Source organism: Aplysia californica, unplaced genomic scaffold (assembly GCF_000002075.1).
Source record: "Aplysia californica isolate F4 #8 unplaced genomic scaffold, AplCal3.0 scaffold00232, whole genome shotgun sequence".
Classification (NCBI taxonomy): Eukaryota; Metazoa; Mollusca; class Gastropoda; order Aplysiida; family Aplysiidae; genus Aplysia; species Aplysia californica.
Genome location: NW_004797502.1, coordinates 110,427 through 124,410, shown reverse-complemented (window position 1 = coordinate 124,410; position 13,984 = coordinate 110,427). Strand labels below are relative to the sequence as shown.

Sequence of the window (13,984 nt, the reverse complement as noted above, 5' to 3'; positions counted from 1 at the left end):
GGCCTGGAGCAGGCTCAGTGGACGCAACCTTGCTTGTTTGAAGATATAAATAGACTGATAGAAACATTATAATTGGGTCAGGAAATACCAACAAAACTAGGGGTTTCCCTCCAATGCTGCTCGATCACTTCCCGTTTCCCAAGCATTCCCCTTGCTGCGTTGAAACAAGTCCGGACACGTCCAGCTTTCTGTTTTACTTTTGTTTAGGAACTGATCTGCTTTCATTTGGTTGGAGCCAGGGGTTCAACACAAAAGATCACGTGGCTTGTTAATATTTTGCGCTCATTTATGTAGACTGTATTTATATTTAGACCATGCTGCAATTCTTCTGCTGAAAATTTCCATCGGGAGGCCCAGCCCAGCAGCGCCTTTTTACGTATAGCCAAGACCTACTTTACTTTCTTGACTTTCTTCTCGTGAGCTGATGAGGTGTTCGAGTTGAACCCGCCCAATCACCAACAACATTCTGCGGTAAGAATAGAAATCTAGTCTAGAGATCTAGATCTAGATATCTAGATGGTAAATTTATAGCCTCCCATCTCAGAAATGGTATTATTTTGTAGCTTTTTAGGGCCCCGAACGCGAAATTGGCATTGAAAAACGTCGCAAATTGTTAGATGTTACGGCACATTATTTCAGGGGGGAGACCCTGCCTGCCCGCCCTACTACACACACAGCTATTACGTTCTCGCTTGTCAGGGGGACACCCCCTGAAACCCTCCCTAATGACTATAAAAGCATGCATTATAAAAAAAAAAAGCCTAAAACTTAGCCAACTAAAAAAACTGACCTTATTCGTATATCCGACGGCACTAAAGTGGTGAAGGAGCTGACTTCAAGTAGATCTAGTAGATGTGACGCGAAACGGGAGGGCTTTTCTATAAAAAATACCATATATCTAGACTTCTTCTATTTAGAATCTATAGGCTATCGTCTTCTGTCTTCTGTGATTAGGGCCTGTGTGCAAGTTGCGCTCGTTAAAGATTCCTTGGTCTAAAATGATAAGAGTAGGTAGGCTTCGGCCGCGCCGCCACCCAGGCAAAATTCAAAATTTCCTGCCAATTCAAAATGTTTGGTGTGTCCCGCGCGCTCTTATATGACCTTATGCAGTTGCGAGAGCTGTAAAACTCCGGGGAAAAAAAAGATTGTTCATTTGCCTTGCTTTTAATGGGAAAAAAAAATCCTTTGTCATTCCCGATTCAATAGGCTATTATTTTTTAATTACTTGATGTACCATACTAGATTTTTTTTTAGGGTGCGGTAGCGGAGCGGTTGGTGCGCTCATTTCCAAAGCGGAAAGTCCGGGTTCGAGCCTCTGTTCGGACACAGATTTTTTTTCGCCCCCTCCTGCCCATCCAGCAGTAATGGTTAGGCCTTCCTGAATTCGAGTTGGGGAAGTAAAGGGGGCGTTGAAAGGAACTGGCCACCCTACTACAATATATATGCCGAAGGCCCAGGAAGTTGTCTCACTAACAAGGCAACCTCCATTATGTCTGGATCAGATGCGGGAACAACTTTACTACTTTTTAAATTTTTGGTAAATATTTGTTTTCACTCCCTCACATGCCCTGCTTTGGGGGTCAAACTGCAGTATTTTTTGCTGCACAGATCACGCATTAGCCTATAGGCACTAAAATTGTCACAAACCAACAATTTTCAAGAAAATTTCAACTTAACTGCAATACATCAACAAGCTGTAATCCCACTGACCCCCCCATAGCTCCAAAGTGCGGAAATTACAACGCAATATGATATTAGGATTAGGTAGGTTTAGTCACTAAGCTTGTGATATAGTGTGATAATAGCTCGATCAAAAACCATATTTATAAATAAATTTAAATACTTTAAAAAAAAAGTTTTTAAAAGTATTCGTGTGCCCATGGTATGTGATAAGTGACGCTGTGTTTCGATCTTGAGCACTTGAAGGGCTATATGGGAGGTAAAAGAGGGCAGATCATATCAAAGCGAGGTCCTATAACTTCATGTCTGACTTGTTTTTAAAACTATTCATTTGCCATGGAAATGAAGTCGATATTCGTGTTCAACGCGTCAATATATTGTAGAGAATGGACCGCTAGGTGTGAGACGGGAGGGAAAGTAAAAGAATAATTTTGAAATGTATGCTTAAAACCTGGAAAAGTTATATTATATAAATGGGATGGCCATGAATTTACCGTTACTAGTTTCGGAGGTCAAGACTCTTTCTTCAGAAAAAAAATACAATTTGTTCCTAAAAAAAAATTAGAAACAGTAGGCCTACATTTTGAACATATGATATTTGTTAAGTTCACCACACTCAATTCTCTTCACAACTTTTTGTATTTTATTGTATGGACTATGGGCTCATTTTTTGCTTGAGCAGAGCCGTGTTCAAGTTAAATGGTTCAATGTGACTTATAACCTTTATGAGTTTATGGCGGTCACTGGTCTTTGGTGTTCACAACTGGTGGCATGCCTGGCATCCTTCTTTGTGTTAGGAGGTCAAAGTGAAAAAGAGAGGGGGGTTGTGGATGTGGTGGTTACCTCCACAGAGGCGTCAAGGGGATTAATAACATGGGAGAACAAGGCAGATACCACTCCCATGTGTTTCCGGTATGCACATCCGCTTCTAATTTTAGAACTTATGAAATGCAATGCAAGAGAATCTGCTTCTTTCCCTCCAAATTTTTTCTTTGTGGTTTCTGTTCTTCGAACAGACTTAACGAGCAGTTGTTGTGATCGCTGTGCTACAATTCATCACTCAGTTGTTTCAGTTGTGCTGTTGAATTTTAAATAGTCATGACAGAGAATGTCAGATTAATTGTAAGTCCTTTTTAAATTTTATGCTAGACATTTAATTTTGCTAACAAATGGATTTTTTAAAGTTTATATGTTTAGCTGCTGGTTCTGTGTTCTGGAACCGAACTTGGGTTTCCATTGTATTGTTTGTTTTGTCTACTGGCTGTCACTCTGTGCAATTTATGTTACATTTTATGAAACTGACAAAATGACAAGGATTTCTTAAAAGCCTTTATCGTTGAACTTCCATTCATTTTTAGTAAACGCTATTCTTTCAACTTTGTTGAGCCTCTACTATGCATGCTAGTTTTAGTTTAGATGGGTTCAGATTCCCAAACTGCGTTTGCATTTTAATGGGTAAAGTAGGTTTGTTTTAACTTTTCTTTGATTTTATTGTAAAAATGGTCTGGGTTGTCATTTATGCTCCTTTTCTTTAATAGTAATGGGTTAATACCTCTCTTCTTCCTACACACAACTCTCTTTGTAACACCTCTAATCTTCGGCACTTATGGCCTTATTGTGTTGCAAATTCAGCAAATGCCGTAAAACTCTTACTAAAAAACAAACAAAACCTCGGGGTTTTTCTGCCGTTACTCGTTCTTTTACTCTTGTCAAGTGTATAGAGTCAATTACGTGTGTATAGTATTTATGAATTTGTAAGTAATATTTAAGAAAAATGATGGTACAGTGCCTTAGGAGTAATAATATAATTTTATTATTTTAATTTTTAACGCCTAATTTTTCTTCGCTTAGGAATGAAAAATTTAATTAAATGTTCAAATTGTCCTTATGTGTAAAGAATCAAGAAGTATGGTAGATCTATATTTTATTACAAGACGAAATAGAATTGAAAAATTTATGTACAAGCTTATATATGTTTTGTACAAGGGTTGTTGCACTACAAATGAGGATAGAAACAATTTGCAACTCCACCCTGATTAGAAGGATCCTTAACATTTTCATCAAATTTTTCAGTTACATTGTTATTTCTTGAATAGTGTAACCTGTTGAAAAGAAAGAGGCAGATGGAGACGGGCAGAGCACCAATACCAGAGGGCTCTGCCCAGCCTCTTATCGACGGAGGTTCCCCATCTGTGTCCCGGATCCAGGTTCAGTCACCTCTTTCTACCACGGTAACTGTGGCAGCCGCCCACACGTCATCATTGCCGTCTTCTTGTGGCAGCAGCGACACAGTCCCTACCACCACTCCCACTACACAGTATGTTTTGGAAGAGAAGACCACTACTGTTCGTGTGCCCATGGTAAGTGATAAATGACGCTGTGTTTCGATCTTGAGCACTTGAAGGGTTATGGGAGGTAAAAGAGAGGACAGATATATCAAAAGCAGGTAAAACTTCTTGTCTGATTTGTTTGAAGTTGGGGGGTTGGTGAACGCACTGATGTGATTTGAGCCTTCTTTCGTATTCAACTTTCAATGTCCTTATCTCTCCCAACTTCTTTTCTTTGTAAGTTACTCCCTTGTAACACTTCTAATATTTGTCACTTATTTGACCTAATTATGTTTGTTGCTAGTGCTGAAAACTTTTACTAACACTTATTAAAACAATATGGGGATGAAAATCAGACTGGCCAGAGTTTGCTGTTCGAGGAAAATTCAACGAGAATAAAAGTTTTTGGTCTCTGTACCACTTCAGCATGATGTTCCCCTGTCTTTATTTTATAGTGTTTTTTCTTTGGTTTTTTTTTTTAAAGGATTGTCATAAGCACAGCCGAAGCTGTTCTAGCGGCCGCCTGTCAAGGACACAATCACCTGCACAAAAATGACCACTTCCCAATTCATCATCATCATTGCCTTTCTCACCATCATCAGGGTATAGGCCACGAACAAACACCTTTCACTTTTCTCCATCCTGGGATGGCCTCTCACTTTTCTGTACATCAATTTCTGTCTCTTCTACTTACAACTTGCCTCTTGTATTTTTTTCTTTGACAAAATGTGGCTGTCTTGAACGTTTTCAACTATACTTTTGTATAATTCTGAACAATGTCAACTTTCAAGTTGTATACCCTGGTTACTTGCTGTAAAAATCAAATGTGCCGAAAGAAACCTTTCACTTTAGAGATATTTGTGGTGTTCACCGCTTTTTTATTTTAATAGGACCTGATGTGTGACTGGAAGGAGAGTACTCTTAAGTCCGCATTAGTGGTTTCATGATAAATTATTTGGGTTTTTTTAGGGGGGGGGTTGGGTGGTTGAAGGGCACCACTGGTAAGTCTTACATAGTTTCTTTTCTCTGATTTTCAGCTTATCTTTCTTCCTTTTTTCAACATAGATTGACTGTTCATGTGTTGGCGTACTTCTCTTTCATAAAAAAGATAATAAATTTTATCTTCAGTTGCGACCTCGTCCTGCCTTACTGAAAGTGTTACAGCTCGCAGGGGGCATTGGAGAAACATACACTTTGAAAGAGGTAGGAAGTGAGGACTGATCCACCGATCCTCATACTTTGAAATAATTTAAATTACAATAATAAAAAGGAGCAAAACAATGCAGCAAAGAAAGCATACACTTAAAAAATCATGGCTTTTATTTGTTTGTTTAGTTTTTAGTTCAGTTGTAATGTTTAGTGTGTATTACTCGCTCTTTGACTGTGACTACTCCTTGAAAATAGTTTACCCTATATCTTGTTAGAAAGGTGAAACTAGTTGTTAAATTACAAACTGATTGGCTTGAATATTTGCGTCAAATGATTTGCGACAGTGTTGAAAAAGGGTCCTCAGTACTACTAGGTGTGTCCGTGAACATGCCAAAATGTCTAGCGACTGGTCCCTGCATTACAGTGTATAAGCCTGTCTTTACTTTTGTGCTAAACAAAGTCATGTCTAGTGTAGATGAATGGAACACTTGGTTTAGTCTGTCATAATAAATGTCTTTTGTCTCTTGCTTAAATTGTTTTCCTACATTTATAATACATGTAGTCCTTCTTATTCCTGGCATTCTTATGTTCATAATGTGATGTGCATCCTATCATAGATTTTGCTGTGTCTGCTTAAGTGTTAAAGCTGATATAATATAGAGATAGCATGTATGCATCATGTTCCTTCACTTTTAGTTTTGCGTCAAGATGAAGGTATTCTGAAGTGCATAGAGCTGTATTTTACCGGAGTGGGTGCTAAAGAAATTATCCATTATTATTATTATTATTATTATTATTATTGTTTTTGTGGTTGTTGTTATTACTGTTGTAATTGTTGTAGTTGTTATTATTATCATCATCATCATCTCATTGTTGTGGGTAGTAGGCGGGTGCTGTGGTGTGGATTGCTCCTTCTTTCCTACCAAACATCTGCCGTCCTGATCTCTCCTCCTTTTTTGTGTTTGTTACTCTCTTGTAACACCTCTTATGTTCGGGAGGGTGGTTGGCGGGTGCTCTGGTGTGGTCTGCTCCTTCTTTCCTATGAAACACCTATCATCCTTATCTACCCTCCTTCTTTTTTATGTTTGTTACGGTACTTGCTTGTAACACCTCTAATCTTCTGGTGCTCATATGACCTTACGCAGTTGCGAGCGCCGAAAAACCTCTACTAAAACAAACAATCTTATGTTCAGCACTTTTATGACTGTATTGTGTTGCAAGTGCTGTAAAACCTCTACTAAAACTAAGACTAAGTTTTGCGTCAAGATGAAGGTATTCGGAAGTGCGTAGAGCTGTATTTTATTGGAGTGGGTGCTAAAGAAATTATCCATTATTATTATCATTATTATTATGATTGTGGTTGTTGTTGTTACTGTTATTACTGTTGTTATTGTTGTAATTGTTATTATTATTATCACCATCATCATTGTTATATTATTATTATTATTATCGTGTATGGTCAGATCATTGGACTGGTCCAGGAGTACATTCAGGAGAGGAAACTCTATGATGAAAACAACCCACACATGGTCTACTGTGGCGCGGATCTGCTGGGGGAGGCCCTGCGCGTGCAGCAGTTTTCTGTCATGGAAGCCTTGTGAGTTGTTTGTTTAAAGATTTTGTCAGAAGATGTGTTGCCATTTTTATGAATATGATGGTAAATATAGTGAAAAATATTTTTAGTGCTGATAGCGCCATTGTCTCTTTCTTTATTCTTTTTTTTTAAAGGCAACCATCCTCTACCCCCCAAAAATAAAGAATTTTTGAAAGGCAACTCTACCCCCCCCCCCCCCTCCCCAAAAAAGAAAGAATGGCTCTGCCACTTCTTACATTTTTTTTTCAGCAGGTCCCTCATTTCTGTATTACGTTTGTTACTGTGGTACTGCTTTTCATGGAATGGCCAGCTTACTGTGTTATATTTTTTTGTCTCTTTCCCCTCCCCCTGCCACCCCCTCCATCCTCCTTGACCTGTTCTTTGATAAAAGTTTTTTTGTTTTTTTTACATGAAATCGTGGAAACATTAATGTTGATGACAAAAAACTTTGATTGTTTATGCAGAGTGGTACAATTATTATAGCTCAATCTATACTTCAAGTGGGTGACGGGCACTCTGGTGTGGTTTGCACCTTCTTTTCTATCAAACTATCATCCTTATAAATCTCTCTCCTTTTTTTTCTTTGTATGCTACTCTCTTGTCTCTAATCTCTCATCTTCAGCACTTATATGACCTAATTGTCTTGAAGGTGCCGCAAAACTCTTAATAAAAACTTTAAAAAACCCCCCAAATTCCCACCATGTTCTCTGCAGAGGTCTTTTTCACCGCAACTGCTCCCTGGAGCCGGATTCATGTATCCGTATTCGGAGACAATTGGTGACGAGGGCTGTGACTGTTCCAGCATCAGACGCTTCTTCTTCTGGCACGGCTTTGTTCAGCACTGCCGGGCTCCCAGCATCGGCCAACACCTCTTTGTCCTCTTCTTTATCATCAACTTCGGCTTCTGGATGTAGCTCAGTTCTGTCCCAGGTGAGACTTTTTTAACCCTTTGCTTCCATGAAATGTGAAAAGCTCACAACCTTCGTCCCCATGGACCAGGATGCAAAAAATACCCAATTATATAAAATTTTCAGCATAATGAGAAAATTATATGTGATGATCTCATTTTCACCAAGATTGAAAACAATAATACAATAGATCTAGCTCATTCATCACCTGAATTTTCAATATGGTATAAATGTAAAGCAGTACTCATGCCAGGTGTACTAGACATTTAAAGAAAAATTACTCCCATTGTTGGAAAAATACTAATTTTCGACCTTAAGGGCCACACAAACCATTCATAAACAAGTGCGCATGTCAAAAAGGAGATCATTGCTATTTTATTTTTGTTGCTATATCACACATCAATCAGCGTCCTATGGGGGCAAAGTGTTAATGCTATGATAAACTCTCACAACATCAAACATTGCAGGTCATCACAATCAGACTTTTAAGTTCTAAAATACGGAAGATATTGCAGATCCGAAGCAGGCCTTGTGGCCAATAAACATTCTCGTCTGAATTCAATCACAGTCACATTCATCATTGATTTTGATTGACAGCCAGATAAGAAGTATTCTATGCTTGCTTCAGTGTAGCACAGTTGTTTTAGAGATGTCACTGATGACTTTGTGACTGTCCTTGTTTTGTATTAGACAATTTATACAGATTTCCTTCCATAGAGCACATTATTGGTGGTGGGCTGGCTGTCTGATGTGATTTACTCCTTTTTACTACTGTCATTTTTTTATTCTGTTTCCTGTCAAAATTTGACAGTTTCCTTGCTGCCTTGTCACAATGGTTCCTGTCCATCTCAAAGGATCTAATATGAAGTTCTTTTTGTACATGTATGAATGTAATTTATGAGCTTTGTTTGTTCACCTGTGATTTTGTAAATGTTTCCGGCCCACTAATTTTATTCTTTTGTTCTCTAGCTGCCCACTAGTGGAGCTTCAAACATTCCAACAGAGCAGGTTTCATGCACTCCAGGTTAGTGTAATGAAGTGGAAAATGAATAACCATTATTTTAATGTGAAAACTTGCTTTTTTCTTTTCTTGCTTAAAAAAAAAACACCTTTACAGTTGTCACACCTATTGCTTTATTTTAGTTAATTTTTTCTCGTAAGATTATTTGAATTGATTTTAGTTATCAACTGAGAAGTGAGAGAGTTAGTGATGTAGTTTTTGCTACTGGTATTGTTTTGAATTTGTCCAGGTTATATTGGACCTAGGTGTTTGTTTTTGGTAATGTGGCAATGTGTAAGAGGGATTAAGTGCTTTTGATAAATATATACCTGCACATGCACTCACCAATATAACCACACATACACATACATACATGCACACATACACACACACACACACACACACTCACACATACATACATGCACTCACACACAGACACATACACACACACACACACACACACATACATACATGCACTCACACACACAGACACATACACACACACACACACACACACACACACACACACACACATGCACTCACACACACACACACACATACATTCATGCACACATACCTACGCACACACACATACCCACATACACACACACGCGCGCACCCACACACACACACACTCACTCACTTGTTCACTCACTTAAAAACACTTACAGGAATAATCTTTGTTTCTGTCTATAAAATAATACATCTTTTTTGACAGAAGGCTTGAGTATTCTGCTGCTGATAGGTAAATCTCTTTGATGTTTTATTGAATTTCTTTTTCTTTTCCCTTCAGAGTCATCGGGAAGTCTGTCAAGCTCTTTGCCTTCGTCAGGATCTCAAGCATCGTCGCAAAAATCAGCATCATCACCCCAGTCTGTCTCATCATCGACCACTGTTCTCACCGGAGCCACCAGCCCATCTGTTGTTGTGAAGCAGTCGGAGCTGGACGCTCACTTACACACAAAGGAAGGTGATCAGGTCAGTTAATTGTGTAATAAATTATAGGCAAAAGAAAGAGAGGCTAACCAAAGAAAGCATTGTGCTTGTGCTTAGAGGTGGAAGGGAATACAAGGAGATTGGGGTATATGAGGGGTGGAATGTGGACAGCTGGAAAAACTGGTACAGCTTTGTGTGCGAGAGGAGAGCTCTTGTCAGCGACCTATGACCAGGGTGGGACCACAGGTAAGTAGGTTTAAGGGAGGTCTTTTTTATTGGACAGTTCTGGAAATTGTTGGTGTTTATACCACCTGCTGTGGTGCTGTTGGTAAACTAACTTCACTTGGAAGTTTAAGGCTTGATTCATAGTGGGGATATTTATTTTGTTAATCTTCCTGCTGGAAATGGTAATCTTTTCAGCCCATGTTCTTAGTGAGGACCAAGTGCTCTTTTTTAGAATTGGTGTGACTCTGTCTGATGGAGCTTGATGCTACAAAGGGAAAACAATTTGCTTAATTTGAAGTGGAATGTTTTTGGTCATTACTTTTGGGAAAGGTGATGTCTTCCACTGTATGATGGGTGGTTGGGGGATGCTGTGGTGAAGTTTGCTTCTTCTTTCCTATCAAATGTGTGTCATCTTTATCTCTCCTTTTTTTTTTTCATATGTTACCAGTTACACTTCTAATCTTCAGCACTTCTATGATCAAATTGTGTTGCAAGTTCTGTAAAACTCTTGCTAAAACTAAAACAACCGTATGGCTGCGTTATTTGCGGGTTTTTAAAAATACAATCTGATGATTTTTGTGCAGGTTCCTTATCTAAGAGACACCTTTAAGATAAAAGTGTTATACCTTTTTTCCCATAGGTTGTGACCTCAACTGATAGCTCAAGTGATGGGGACGAGAACAAACGGAAAGACAGAAAGAGAAAATCAGGTTTGTCATCTATTTATGAGTTCTAAGTGGGTGTAGTGCTTTTTTATTTTGTGTTTTGTATATGTTAAAACTAAACATCGTGATCCTTTATCTTGTTCTGTTTCTGTGTTATTACTGAAGTTACTGTGCCATCGGTAGTCTAGTGGTAAGGCTTTCAGACTCTCAACCGTATGGTGAAGGTGTTCGACTCCTGTCAGAGGCCTGATGCAATGTCTTTTTGAAAGGCACTATACACGTTTTCCACTTCACCCTATTGGAAATGGGTTCCTGGCTATAGACATTGAAAGATCTTGTCGGTTTGTAAGTGTTTGAGGGCTTAATCTACAGTATTATTCCTGTGAAGCTGACGTTTCTGAGTGTTATAGGGTTTGCTGGGGTAGTATAATTAGAAGCTGTAAAGCTCATAGAGCATGCTGTAGAGCATGGATATGCACTGTATCAATGCAATTATTATACCTGCATGTTTGCCGACAATCGTCTGAAATCCGACAATCGCGACCCGACCCGCGAGGCGGCCGATGCTATCGCTAGGCCCACCTGTATCAGTCAATGTGCGAAGTGCGAGGCCTGGCCGACTGCCAGCGTCCCCCTTTTCTCCCGTCGGCTTTGTCGGCACTTTCGTGTTCGTGCCGACCACCGACTGCCGACGTCGGCGTTTCCGACATAATTGTCGGAACCTGAGTAGAAATGCGAATACGAAAAAGGACGACGACCTAAATTATCTACTTTGTTTCGTGCTCGACCGGCCATTTTGAATTTCGTTTTGTTGACAAATTCAATTGTTCAGATCGTGTGGATTAATTCCAGTCCAACTCACTTAGATTTAGATTCTAGATAAATAGAATCTAGATCTAGATCTAGACATCTAGATCTAGATCTAGACATCTAGATCTAGATCTAGACATCTAGATCTAGACATCTAGATCTAGATTTATATAGAGATCATTATAGACCTCAATGGAGGATTCATATTCCAATTCTATTTTGTCCAACCCTATCATAGGCTGTGCTGTAATATTAATGTTGGTAAAAGGCATTTCATCAGGTGCGTGAATTATTTATTTATTTAGAATCTAGACTCAGCTGAGCCCCTCTGTTCGGAATCGGATGCGGATTTCTAGTTCAAGGCCAAGGCCTATTCCTAGATCCTATTCACTTGTTCTACTAGATCTAGATCTAGATCTAGATTTATTTAGTTTACTAGCTCTAGATCTATATATGGAGGATTCATATTCCAATTCTATTGTGTTACTTATTGTATCAAACCCTATTATTATAGATCTAGCAATATATATGTAGATCTAGATGTAGGCCATTATATTATGCTCCTTGTAAGCCTTGTTTGTTTTGGAGTGTGGTTTTTTAATTTTTAATTTAATTTTTTTTTAAACTTTTGCTGGCCTTTTCACATAAGGCTCGTTGCAGGTTCTTTTTTGGGGTAGACGTAGGGGTAGGGTTAGGTCTCTTCTTTGTTGTGTTTTTTGGGGTGGTCACTCGTTACTCGAAAGTCCTTCCTTATGACTTATGACACCCACAAAAGCTCCTTGGGGGGGGGGGGGGGGGGGGGTTGCGCAAAATTTTCAGACAATCTGGTTGAGGCTCACATGCAGGTCTAAATTATTAATATATTGGAATTCTTGTCATTTGCTTCAGATGAGAATCAAGTTCCGTCGGGCTCAGTACCTCGTCGGCGGAGCACTTCTGTCAGCGTCAAGTGTGATGAGATTGATGGGGGTTCGGGTCCATGGCAGTGTGAGGTGATGGTGGAGACTTCAGCTGCTGGCTCAGCGCTCCGCCCTCAGGATGTGAGTGCCTTGTGGAACGCAGACATTTGTGTGGTGGCCTGGGAAAACCAGGCGGAAGACGCAAATCCCCAAGGCTAGCTACAGCTCCATAAACACAAAATATTGATTTTTTATCGAATTTGAGATTATGGCCAAATCTTTTTATTTATCCATTTTTCTAACTAAAAATTGTAATGATAATGCCTAAAACAGTTGGAAAATCTGTTTTTGAAGCCAATATCTAAGGTACCCTATGACGCTCGCAATCGGAAAAATCATCGAAAATTGCCTTTGAAGAATGAAAAATTGACAAATTTCAGCCGGCTGTGGAAGGTTTCCGTCTAAAAATAGACCCCCTATATTTGGTATGGTTTTAAAGCTTGTTTTCTCTACTTTCCAACACTGAAGAGTGCGCAGAAGTAATATATTCGGGTATTTAGTGCGCATCCAATCAGCGAGCACGGTACAAAATTCAGTCTTCCGTTTTCTTTGTCCTACTTGCGCGAGGGAAGCTACAGCCTCACAAGTCACGCAGTTCGTCATTTTCGCTTCGAGCATACAGCTGAATCTGTTCCCTGTCGAAATTTTATTGTTTGGACTTCATTGGCATTGTTTTGAAAAGAAATTCAAGATATTCCGTCGACCACTACAAGTCGAGACGAGTGATCATGGCGACGTCAAGCGAGGAAATCGCCAAGCTACTGAACAGCTGTTCGCGGACCGTTGTTGACAATGTTGGTAACGACTCCATTCAGGATTTTCTTGATTATTTCGGCTCAAGAAGCGAGGCTGATTTGATTCAGATTCTACAGAGTCTTCTGATGCAGGTTAGTATCTAATGTTACAATTAGATTTGCTAGTATATTTGTTATAAAGTGAATAATGACATTACCTACGGATGTAAACATTGCTGCTGAACAGCTGATGACCGTTTGTGTTGTCGTCTGTCTTGATCTAGATCTATACACACACAAAACAACCGAACAAGGACACAAACAACCACCAACCCAACCGCCTGCAAAGGTTGTGATGTGATGAAAAGTGATAAAGAGAAACAGATTCTAGACGAATTTGTCTACATTTTAGTTTGTCATTTCTCCTTACCGTAATCCCTAGATCTAGATCTAGAAATCTAGATCTACCCTTTGTACTATGTCTAGAATTCTAGATTTAGATCTAGATTCTAGATCTAACCTCTCCCTCTTTGTTCTAACCACTACAAAACTGTTTTTAAAACATAGATCTAGATCTAGATCTAAGTCTGGTTCAAGATTTAAATTCTAGGTCTAGATTCTAGATCTAGGAACTGCAGTCAGTCTATCTAATCTAGATCTAGATTTAGGCTGTTTCGGTGAGGACTGCTTGTGTAGATCTAGATCTAGATTTAGGTTTCAGTGAGGACTACTCCTGTGTATTGATCAACAATATAGGTCTAGATCTATACAAATTGTAAATTGTTCTAGTTTTACGTCTCTTGACACTAAAATCATTCAGGAGGCAGCACGGCCCACCCGGGTTGAGAGGGATACAACGTGCCAGCAGAAAGACGAATACTCGATTTATAATAAAACTCGCCCCACGCGAGCATCAAACTCACATTTTCTGCATGCGACAGCGAAATGCTTTACTGCTACACCACAGACGCAGATTATAATTATTATATATATATAT

The 13,984-nt window shown here is 39.2% G+C and overlaps 1 protein-coding gene across 1 annotated transcript; it reads left to right on the top strand.

The window, feature by feature from the left end:
• Positions 1 to 41: 41 nt before the first annotated feature.
• Positions 42 to 12,334, top strand: LOC101847824 (E3 ubiquitin-protein ligase Mdm2; the record flags this gene model as incomplete). The annotated part of the gene is given in 9 exon segments (XM_005100006.3): positions 42 to 471; positions 3,777 to 4,040; positions 5,136 to 5,210; positions 6,620 to 6,753; positions 7,464 to 7,680; positions 8,628 to 8,682; positions 9,452 to 9,636; positions 10,460 to 10,529; positions 12,183 to 12,334. Coding segments are annotated over 8 exon segments (1,125 nt in total), but the record flags the coding sequence as incomplete, so codon positions are not given.
• Between the last annotated feature and the right edge of the window lie 1,650 nt (positions 12,335 to 13,984).